The sequence below is a fragment of the Athene cunicularia genome (assembly GCF_003259725.1).
Source record: "Athene cunicularia isolate RWA chromosome 27 unlocalized genomic scaffold, athCun1 chr27_part1, whole genome shotgun sequence".
NCBI classification, from domain to species: Eukaryota; Metazoa; Chordata; class Aves; order Strigiformes; family Strigidae; genus Athene; species Athene cunicularia.
In genome coordinates, this window is record NW_020799138.1 from 4263282 (window position 1) to 4274488 (window position 11207).

Sequence of the window (11207 nt, forward strand, 5' to 3'; positions counted from 1 at the left end):
GCTCCTGCCGTCACCCCGGGGGCGTCCCTGCCCGGAGCCCAGCCTCGCCCGGGACCGCCGGCTGAAAGCCCGGGCACTGTTACTTTCCTGCCATTTTTAGCCGGGACAACTCCACGCTCTCCGTTCCCCCCGCTCTCTCGCTTTCCTCTCTCTCCAAAACCTCTATAAAAGTTCCGGCCCCGCCGCCGAGCCCGTCCCCTCGCTCCGCTGCCCCCGGCATCCGGCGGGACCCCGGCGGGCACCGGAGCGGAGGAAGCTGAGCCGCCGGCTCCGCAGCCATTTCCCGTCTCACGGAGCTGCCCCGAAACCCGTTTATCTGCGTCCCTGGCAAAAGCGGAGGTGGCCGTTGGGTGCTGCAGGTGCTTCTCTTTAAGAAGCAGCCGAGGAGCTGGTTAAGCGGCGGACAGGCGCTTCCTAACGTTGAGGGAAAGTAAATCTGAACAGGCAGCAGCCCTCAGAGAGCAAATTACTCACTTTCCAGCCTGAACACCTCTTATAAAAAGTATATGCTGACATACACTCAAGTTTCTGCCTCCCCCTTGCACACGCAGCTTGTCAGTTGGCTCTTAGGCGCGGGGTTGTTATTTTGGTGAGTAGGTTTTGGGTGTTAAGCAGAGGCTTCCAGGCAGGCTTGAAATGGAGGAGCCCAGTTGTGCAACACGTTCTCATCTGCCGCTGATCGCCTGCTCCAGAGCTGCTGCCCTACTTGTGTGAATTAAAACTTGAGAAATAAATCAAGCCGAGGGAATTTCCAGCTTGTAGGCTTCTATTAATGAAGATGAGGAAATAACTTCCTACTGCAGCCTTAAAAACGCCAAAAAGCCTGGCGCTGAAAGCTGAGATGGCGCAGCCGAGGCTGGTCCGGGCGTGAATCGATGGTAACTCGACTCGGAGGCGTTTCAGGCCGAGCGGGCGCTCGATCGCTTGCCCTGACCTTCCATGCGGCAGGTTGCAAAATCTAGTTGAGAGCCGCTCGCCGCTGGGGGTAAAGGAGATAACATATGCTTGCTTTTTTCTCCTGCTGCTGAGCGTAAAGCTGTGGTGGTGGCAGGTGTTGCGAGCGCACGGTGATGGACGCAGTGTTTGTCACCACGGGACCTGGCACCGGCGAGCCAGCGCAGGAGTTGGCTGGGTCGGCAGGGCCGGTGGCAAGTGCTGTGCCTCGCGTCTGGCCACGAGCTGCGTCTGGCTGGCAGCATGCTGGCTGTGGGAGGGGAGCGCGGGCATGGGCCAGAGGGTCTGCCCTTTGTTTTGCAATTCCCAGGCTGGGGAAGGCAGCCCCTCCCCTCCTGGTGGCCATCCCTGCCATACCAGAGGATTCCTCCGCTCTGTTATGCCCTGGCTTAATGAAGAACTTCATTAGTTGGGCACTAGGAGACACAACAGGCCTCAGCCATGCCAGCAAGTGCTTAGGAGCTCTTTAATCACTGGATTATTAAACATATGCTCATCCTCTTGACATCCTTGCATGCCTGCTGGTTATTTACTGGCAGCTCAAGCAGAGAATTCAAGATGACTCCTCTTGGGACCCTTTTGGGATCTGATGCCGGAGCAGGAAGGAGAGGGTTTTTTTCCAGGAGGAGGATGATCAGCTGAGCTGTTAGGCTGCTTGGTGGTGGGTCTGCAGGCAGAGCCCCCATCCCAGTCTCTGTCCCGTGCTGGCGGCAGCACGGGTGCCAAGGCTGCGTCCTAGCCCCCAGCATCCAGGTTGTGCTGGCCGATGTAAATTCAGTGAGAGGGAACTTTTGTTTTGTTTATTCAGGTGCCAGTTTCAGTCTTAGGAGAGGTTTTTTTTCCAAAGTTATCAGGTTGATGCTGTGGCAGGGAGCAGGCTTAGCTCTGTGTGGTGGAGATCACACTGTGATCTGGCTTCAGAGCTACCCCATGCTGATGCCTTGCTGGTGCACAGAGGTGGCAAAAAGCAGCATTTGTTAGGTGCCCCATTAAAAGGGTTTTATTGGTACTTGCTAGTGAAAAGGGGCCTGGCTTTCATGGGACAGGAGGGCTGCTGCAGTCCAAGCAGCTCCTAACCCTGAAAGCAGCTACGGCTCGGTGATCCCATCCCTGGGCGGGTGGCAGTGTGAAGGAGAGAGGAGTTGTGCGTTGTGGAGAAGCCCATGGAGGAGCTGGAGCAGTGTGGGCTGCTGGTATGGAGCCAGGTGAAAGACGGGGTGGCCTGGACATGTTGGAGAGGGTGTAGTGTGGTACAGGAGAGTTCCACCCAGTCTTCTTGGGAGCAGAAGATAACAGTGTTCCTGCTCCTCGGGTGACTGGAGTTGGCTCAAAGGGGGCCTGGGGACAACAGCCAGGGCTGGAGCTGGACCAGGAAGCTGCACAGAAAGCTGTGATGCTGCTTGGGCAGGGTGACCCCACCCTTCCCAAGGGAGATGGTTTCCAAGGCAGGTTTCATCATAGACTGAGCCTCGACTTAAGTGATGATACAAAGCAGATGGACACTGTTCTCTTGGAACATGAGGGGGGAAGGCAGCAGCGGAGACCATGGCACCCTTTGTATCTCTTGGAGAAATTTGACAGTGAAGTTCCAAGTGGACGACATCTTCAGAACTTGCTGTTGAAAGCCCTCACTCCATCTTCCTCCCCAGGACCTTCTCGGGAGCCGTTCCCTGGGGAGTTTAGTACTGCCAGAGGCAGTTGTTTTATGCCAGGCACCTATCTCTGCTCCTCCCGTGTGTGCCTCCACACTGTGTTAGCAGCTGCTGGAGTTTCTCTTTCAAGATGGAACCCAGCCCCTTTGTTCCTTGTTCCTGTGTTAGTGCCTGTGTTATGATTTGAGTCCTTTTGACCTTTCCTTTCTCTGACCTGTAACATCTGCAGCTTCAGATGTGAGGCTGCAGAGAGGCAGGTTTTGTCTCGACCCAGACATCTCCACTGGTGCTTGAAATGTTGCCAGCACGTGTCCTAAATCTGCCCAATGTCTTTGCCTGTTGCTTTGCCATTCTCTCTTTGAATTACTACTTCCTCATCTACGGTTTTTAGCTGAGAAGCAATCTGACTCCTGGAGCTCCTCCTGCATCAAAATACAGCAGGTCTTCCAAACTTGACGAGCTGTGTTGGGGCAGTCTGGGGGCTTGCTGAGAGCAAGGAGCTGTGTGAGAGCTTGCAGAGTGCAACAGCACCTCAATAACACCACCACCTCCCGGATGAAGATCTCTGCCAGCATGAACTCAGGCTCTTCCTGGCATCTTCCCAAGAGGGATTTGCTCACAGATAAGACTGAACAAGGAGGGGGGGAAAACCACCCTTTTGGGGTGTGCTGGGTGGGGAGGCTCAGTTGGTCCTGATCCATGCAAAGCCCTGGGTTGAGCAGTGGCTTTAGGCAGCTGAGCTTTCCTTGAGACCAGCCTGGCATGGAGATCAAATCCTGTTTAAACAGGGTTTGGGTCTGCGTCTGTCTTACTGGGAAGCGCTGCCTCCCGGGCATGCGGGGAGGAACTTGCAGGAAGAGCTGGCGTCTGTCCAGGGCTCTGCTCCCAAAGCCCCGGGCGAGGACGCATGTGGGTTCTCGTTCCCTGACTCTTAGTGTGTACAAAGTTGGATCTCGCCTTTCTGGATGGAGCAAACCAGGACGGGTGTCAGGAAGAGCCTTTCCCCCTCACTGGGGAGATGCAAGGAAGGGCTGTAGTCTCAGAATGAAGATCAAGAGGCTCTCGAGCTGTTTTCTGAACTGCTGCTTTTCTTCAAGCTCGCTCTCCAGCTCAACTCCTTCTTGCAGATCCATCCTGCGATTTATTGCTCCTCTTGTTTCTCATTTCTGCTACCAGCCTCTGATTTCTGGCCTGCCCTTCCTCAAGAAGGGGCCTTTGGCAGGCAGGAAGGCTGTTGTCATGCCAATGAACGTCCATCAGGCTGTTTTCCAGCCTCCCATTGGATTCAACTGAAGCTGACTCTCAACAGAGCTCCCCAAATGCAAGTGGCCTGTGCATTGACCTGGGATGAACCACTAAACCACAGCCAGCCCCATTCGTTCCTTCAGCTTTGGCAGGGAACAGAAACAAGCTGTTTTCTGTCCCGTTTCCAAACGGCTCCGCTCGCTCTCCGCGGGGAAGGCTGGACAAGGTCCAGCTTGTTCCTCAGAGCTGAGCTTGCAAGGTTTGCCCTTTGTCCACCCCACTGGCAGGGGCAACAGGGCAGGGAGGGCGGGGGCGAGGAGGTACCAGGAGGGGATGGGGCAGCAGTGCTGCCCTGAGTGAAGAGGGATGGACAAGGGTGTTAGACAGGAATGAGCTAAGGAAGGCCTCCTTGGTTTGAGCTGGTGTAATAAAATTTTCTGGATTTAAGCCCTCTTGCATCGTGCTAATTTCCAGAGCTTCTGAACGGGGATGGAGGCAGGCTTCACCCCACCGGGGCTGTAATGCTGCTTCGTGGCTTAGCTGGAGATTTAAGGCTGCAACATGCTTGCGTGAGTAGGGTCTTAGGAGGCTGCAGCTTTCGGCAGGAGGCGAGGGGGGCGAGGCAGTCGCTGGTTGACACAAGGCAGAGGCAGGCCCTGCTTTGCCAAGAGGCTTCTCCATTAGCACTTTACAAATCTTGAGGGGAAACTGAGGGGAAAAATAATGCACATGAAGGATTCTGCCTTCCCTTTTTTTGTTCATCCAAGTGGTCAGATGCAAGTCCCTGGTGGGCTGGAACTCACCCCCCGGCAGCTTAGCTGTGGCTGATGGTTCTCAAATGTTTGTGGAGGTGACATTAAAGTCTTAAGTATGACAGATCTGTTCATCCTTGCACTGAATCTCTCTCTGCTGACAGAATTGTCTCTGCTTCTTGCAACTGAGCAGTCTCTCGCCCTCCAAAGAGCAGATGGACACGTGGGAGACCTTGCACAAGGTGTTCCTGCTGAAGTGGAGCTGTCAAAGACTCTCTCGGCTGGCTTCAGCCAGCCTTCAAATCTCATTTCAGGGATAGATCAGAAATGTGACCCATGGAGTGACAGAGGGAGGTAGGAGATACCTCAGGGCACAATGGTGGTAAGAGCTGCCCTGGCTGAAGGATGGCAGCTGGTCATGACATGTTGCCTCTTAGCCCAGGCAGGCTGCTGACAGTGTTGCGCTGTTGGCGTGTGCAGGGAAGGGGTTGAATTGTCATACACTGTCATGTAGGAAACCTCCCTGACCTTCAGACCAGTTTCCCGTTGACACTGATCTCCTGTGTGGGCTCGAGAAACACCCAGGGACAGAGGTTTCCCCAAAAGCCATCTGTATTCTCCACGCTCCCGGTGGCTTTCGGGAGCTGTAGGTGGCTGTTTGCAGCCTCAGCACTACACAGCTTTTCTTGGGGCTCCCGAATTTCTGATGAAAAGTTTTGGAGCTTCTTCTCATGGCTTATCTGCTCTCCAGAAGCCCTTGCAGGTGAGTCAGCACAGTTGTGGGAGCACAGTCCTCCTGTAGCCACGCTGTACTGGCAAACAGTATTTACTCTGTACCTGTGTGTTTTAATTTTAGAAAGGGTGTGGATCTTGGTGCTGCCTCTCCTCCCAGCCCTGCCATGGAGGATTTCTTGATAAACCCGGAGAAACTGGGTTCTTGCCTTGTGATTGTTGGCAAAAGAGGAGGTGCTGCTGGCCGCGGCCGGCTCTTGGCGATGTCTGTGCAGTCCTGCTTGTCACGAGGAATTGCGCAAACGTGGCCGATCAAAAGGAGAGAAACATCTGGGGGCTGTTAGGAGGGAGAAGCAGACTCCTGCCTTGTAGCAAGAGCAGGTTAGCGAGCCCAGGCTCTGGAGGTGCTGCTTCAAAGGAAGGTTGAGCAAACGTGGAGGCAGTATTTGGTTGTGTAACGGGCTCAGCTCGCTCTTTGTCTGTGTGTTTTTGAATCTTGACATGTGGCACCGATCCTGCAACCCGCTGCTGCTTGACTTTCCAGCTGCAATGCGCTTCTCCGTGCGGCGCTTGGGATGTTTTCAGGATCTCCCACTTGCAGAGACACCTGTGGCCTTGGGCTCCAGAGTGGGAGCAACTCAAGCTCTTGATTTTGTGTTTACCGGCTTTTCAGGGAGGACATGAGTGTGTTTTGGCTCCAGCTGCCATCAAACCACCCCCCCCACTACAGCTCTGAGCCTGCCTGTAAAAGCTGCAAAGGTGGTCTTGTGCTCCCAGCTCACCCCTGCCTGGGGTTTGCACTGAAATTAATGCCCATATGCAGATAAGCTTGTAAGTTCGTGGTGTTGCCTTGCTGGGCTCCTTTGGGATAACGAGGTGGCTTCGTTAGCGCTCTTCCGCAGCATGGCCGTGTGCCCTGGCAGGGCGGTGGGAGGGGGGCCGTGGGGGATGTCCTGGCACGTTGAGGAGCCTGCGGCAGGGGAGAAATGTTGCTCTGCTGGCTTGGTGGCTCTCCCAGCCTCCAATCTTGGCAACAGGGAGCTTGAGGATCAAAGGATCCTGGGAGGCTGTTGGCTCGGCAGGCCGGTGAAGCAGGCTGGAGCACGTAGGGGCGGCCAGCGGGTTGTGGGGTGCTGTGACCCATGGATGAGGGCCCTGGGGGGATGCGTGGGGTGTAGACCTGGTGGCATCTGCGAGCCAGCAGTGTGGTTGCTAGCTTGCAAACCGCTCTGCTCCAAGGGATGCAGAGAGGCTGAGTGCTGCCCTGGGTCGGGACCCCTTGCAGGAGTGGTTAGGTGTTGCTTTGTGGGTTGTAAATGCTCTTTCTGGGCCCCTGGAGGGGGAAGGATGGGAGCTGGCGCGCTGGCAGGGGATGAGCTCTTGCCTCATCCCCTGCGCCTGGCGCTCGGCTGCCTGCCTGCCTGCCAGCCTCAGGACCGGTGCCGATAGGAAGTGGGATTGCCCCGCTCCCCTCCCAGGCCTTGCGCCTGCCAGCACTGCTGCTTTCCGGAGAGGAACCCACGGCACAGCCCACGCCGCAGCCCCTGCTGTCCCCAGGGTGAAGGCTTTGCAGCTGATGACCCTCGTGATGGGGCCTTGTGATGCTCCAGGTCCTGGGGCATGCTGGTGGCTCGGGGCCACACGTGGCTTCGGCTTTGTGCCGGCTGGCAGCCCCGGGCTTCCCCTGTGGTCAGTGGCTTCTGCTCGTCCCGGTTCTGCTTTTTTGTCACTCTTCCTGCAGCAAGGAAGGCTGCAGCTCCTGATGTCCTTCTCCCTGGCCTGCACCTCGGGGTATGGCCTTGGGAATCTCTCCTGGGGAAAAAGCAAGAGTGCAGATGGCATCCGCTGGCCCCCAGCCACGTTCAAGCCCCCTCGCAGGGCAGTGTCTAATGCTCACACTTTCTCCTTTTCCCCACTAGCGCCCTGGGATGCCACCTGGCAGCCGGATGCCCATGGCAGGGCTGCAGGTGGGACCGCCAGGAGCCCCCCCATATGGAGCAGCCTCGCCAATGAGACCCGGCCTGCCGCAGTCCATGATGGACCCCTTCAGGAAGCGCCTGCTGACCCCTCAGGCGCAGCCGCCGCTGGCCACCCAGAGGAGAGGGTAAGGGGCTGGCACCCTCCTGCGCTGGGATGGGCGCCCACAGCAGGCTGGAGGTGGACGGTTTGACCCGCTGGGTCCTGGTTGTGCTTTGCCACAGACGCCCACGGCTGCCTGCCCTGCTGCAGAGGCGCGAGCTGGGGACAGAGATCGCACAGCTTGCAGCTTCCCTGCGCTCTGAGCTCCATGCCAGTGACTGAAAAGCCTCATTGCACGCATTTGTGCTTGCCAGAGGCCCCAGCACCAGCTCCTCAGGGTCTTTCCCTTTCTCACAGGGGTTTGTGCTGGCTCTGGCGGGCACAGGGGTGGCAGGTTGCAGAGACACTCCCTGGAGCTGCAGTCTCAGTAGGATGGTTTGTGGGACTGGTCTCACTGAGCCATGGGGCTCTGCCAGCAGCTCCTTGCTTGTTTACAACGCTGGTAATCCCTTTACTCTGTGTCTGTTTTCCACAAGGGCTTCTTGATTACTGGAAGCTGTTTCTCAGGGCAGAGTCCCTTGGCCCCAGTGGACGCTCAGGTCCTGTTCCCTGCCCTGGCTGTGTGGCAGGGCTCACTTGGCTCCATGATCCCTCCGCAGGGCATCACAGCCCCTGCACAGCAGCTGCGCATCCCTTCACTGCCCCAGAACCAGCTGGGGATTAAGGACAAGGGGCAGCTTGCCACTGAGCAAGGACGTCAGTGGCCAGATAAGGCTGCGGCTCTGCTCCCTGGGGCAGGCTGCGTGGGATCAGCCATGCTCGGCTGGTCGAGCATCCCTGCTCCCGGCTGGCTGCGGATCAAGGGATTGGGAACTGCCAGCTGCTAATGGGGTGGCCAAACCCTGCAGAGCAGGAAGCATTTAATACAGCAAGAAGAGCTCAAGAGAAGCGCTCTGACCACCCCACCCCCCCTTAGCTAGGGCTGCCCTCCCGAGGTGTTGTCCTGCTGGAGCAGCCCTGGGGCAGCTGCTGTACCTTGGACACCTCGTGACGGCAGCATGGACGCCCACGTTTGCTGCCCTGCTGCTTCACATGCTGCCAAGGGAAAGGGACTTCCCTTTGCCCGCTGGACTCTGCCCCAGCTTTTACATGTGCAGCAAATGGGAGGACAGTGTTTTCCCATTTATCCAGGCACTGAGTGTGAATTTAATGGGGCATCAGGGTGGGCTCAGGCTGACAGGGGCTATGGGGGTCAGGAACCTGCAGGATGAAGTGGGGGAGGACAGCCCAGGGCTCTGTTGTCTGATGGGGTACTACAAGCTCGGAGAGTGCTAAAGTGGCTCTTGAGCGAGGCTGCAGCTGTGCTGTGGCTCTCATGGCCTCTCTGCTTCCTCTGCCCATGATGATTTCAGCCCCACTGTGGCAAGGTTGGTTTGGTTTGAGCTGTTTCTAAGTGACCTCCTGAAACTGGGCTTTGGTTTGCAGTGCTGGGAGAATTTGATGGCCACTTCGTTCCTGAATTTCCTCTCTGGCTGTCCTGCAGCCTCAGCTTTGCCTTGTACCACCTTCTCCTTGCTCCTGCCCTGCGGCACCTTTAGTGAGCAGCAGCAGTGAAGAAAACTGAAGCCAGGGACTGGATTTTCTTCCCTGGTGATAGGCTGTAGACATCCAACACCTTCCCCTGTGGAGTAATCTTGGCTTGCCCACAGGGATATATTCTCTTACCCATTTGCTTTCCAGCAGTGATCCAAGGTCTTGTGGTCTAGATGCTCCTACAGCCTTTCTCTGCTCCCCTCCTGCGAGTCCAAAGTCTCTGTCACACAGAGCAGCCCCGAAGAGGACCTGTCCCCCCCAGACCTGTTCACTGCGGCAGGAGCCTTGAGCATGCAGCAGCCTCCCACTGGGCGGGCAGCAAGTTGTCCTTTGAGAGCTGAAGTGTCACTCTTTTTTTGCCCCTGTCTGTGCTTTTTGCAGGGTGAAAAGGAGGAAGATGGCTGACAAGGTTCTGCCGCAGAGGGTGAGTGCTGCCTCGGTGTGTGGGGAAGGAGCTGAACTGCTGGGGAGAGGTGTTGGATCCGTGCTGCCTTCCCAGCGCAGCTGGGGTGATGAGGTCTTTACAAGGAGGATCTCACTGGGCCACATCCTGCCCGCTAAGCATTGCTGCTCAGTCCCAAACTGACCTGGAAGATTTCTGTCTCTTCCTTGGGGGTGGCAGGAGGTTTGGGGTGTGCATAAGTTGGACAAGAAAGAGCAGGCAAGGAGGAGCAGTGTCTTGGGGTGGGGACCCCAAGAGAGGACCCTAAGCCTCTCCTAGGAGGTCCCTCTTGACAGTCCAGGGTTAAATTACCTACCTGTGATACCAGGCAGGCTGCTGGGCACGGTGACTGAGGTCTGCAGTACAGCTCTGTGATTCAGGGAGAGCTTTGCAGGGCTGTAGCCTTTGTTTAAAATGACAAATTGATGCTGTTGTGCTGGACTCGTCACTTGGTGACTCCTTGGTGTGTCAGCCCAACACCAGTAGTGTTGCTGGGGCTGGTGTGGGGGGATGCAGCCCCTCCCCAGCACGGATTACTGCTGTTTGACAGATCCGGGAACTGGTCCCAGAGTCCCAGGCCTACATGGACCTTCTCGCCTTTGAGCGCAAGCTGGACCAAACCATCGCTCGGAAGAGGATGGAGATTCAGGAGGCCATTAAGAAGCCGCTGACGGTGCGTGGCAGCCCTGGCTGGGAGGGCAAGCAGCCATGTCGGGGGAGAGCTATGAAGAAGTGGGTGATGCTGTGGGTGCTGGCAGTCACCCTCTCACCCTGAGCATCATCCGCCCCCCCCCCCCCCCCCCCCCCCCCCCCCCCCCCCCCCCCCCCCCCCCCCCCCCCCCCCCCCCCCCCCCCCCCCCCCCCCCCCCCCCCCCCCCCCCCCCCCCCCCCCCCCCCCCCCCCCCCCCCCCCCCCCCCCCCCCCCCCCCCCCCCCCCCCCCCCCCCCCCCCCCCCCCCCCCCCCCCCCCCCCCCCCCCCCCCCCCCCCCCCCCCCCCCCCCCCCCCCCCCCCCCCCCCCCCCCCCCCCCCCCCCCCCCCCCCCCCCCCCCCCCCCCCCCCCCCCCCCCCCCCCCCCCCCCCCCCCCCCCCCCCCCCCCCCCCCCCCCCCCCCCCCCCCCCCCCCCCCCCCCCCCCCCCCCCCCCCCCCCCCCCCCCCCCCCCCCCCCCCCCCCCCCCCCCCCCCCCCCCCCCCCCCCCCCCCCCCCCCCCCCCCCCCCCCCCCCCCCCCCCCCCCCCCCCCCCCCCCCCCCCCCCCCCCCCCCCCCCCCCCCCCCCCCCCCCCCCCCCCCCCCCCCCCCCCCCCCCCCCCCCCCCCCCCCCCCCCCCCCCCCCCCCCCCCCCCCCCCCCCCCCCCCCCCCCCCCCCCCCCCCCCCCCCCCCCCCCCCCCCCCCCCCCCCCCCCCCCCCCCCCCCCCCCCCCCCCCCCCCCCCCCCCCCCCCCCCCCCCCCCCCCCCCCCCCCCCCCCCCCCCCCCCCCCCCCCCCCCCCCCCCCCCCCCCCCCCCCCCCCCCCCCCCCCCCCCCCCCCCCCCCCCCCCCCCCCCCCCCCCCCCCCCCCCCCCCCCCCCCCCCCCCCCCCCCCCCCCCCCCCCCCCCCCCCCCCCCCCCCCCCCCCCCCCCCCCCCCCCCCCCCCCCCCCCCCCCCCCCCCCCCCCCCCCCCCCCCCCCCCCCCCCCCCCCCCCCCCCCCCCCCCCCCCCCCCCCCCCCCCCCCCCCCCCCCCCCCCCCCCCCCCCCCCCCCCCCCCCCCCCCCCCCCCCCCCCCCCCCCCCCCCCCCCCCCCCCCCCCCCCCCCCCCCCCCCCCCCCCCCCCCCCCCC

At 60.8% G+C, this 11207-nt stretch overlaps 1 protein-coding gene across 1 annotated transcript in view; it reads left to right on the plus strand.

Moving 5' to 3' along the window:
• Nucleotides 1-7230: 7230 nt before the first annotated feature.
• The window catches only part of SMARCD2 (SWI/SNF related, matrix associated, actin dependent regulator of chromatin, subfamily d, member 2), a 7521-nt gene continuing 3544 nt past the window's right edge, over nucleotides 7231-11207 (plus strand). Inside the window, exons 1-3 of the mRNA XM_026864579.1 lie at nucleotides 7231-7439; nucleotides 9329-9371; nucleotides 9940-10062. Coding sequence (XP_026720380.1) covers nucleotides 7264-7439; nucleotides 9329-9371; nucleotides 9940-10062 — 342 coding nt within the window. The 5' untranslated portion in view covers nucleotides 7231-7263. The remainder of the gene's footprint in view (nucleotides 7440-9328; nucleotides 9372-9939; nucleotides 10063-11207) is intronic.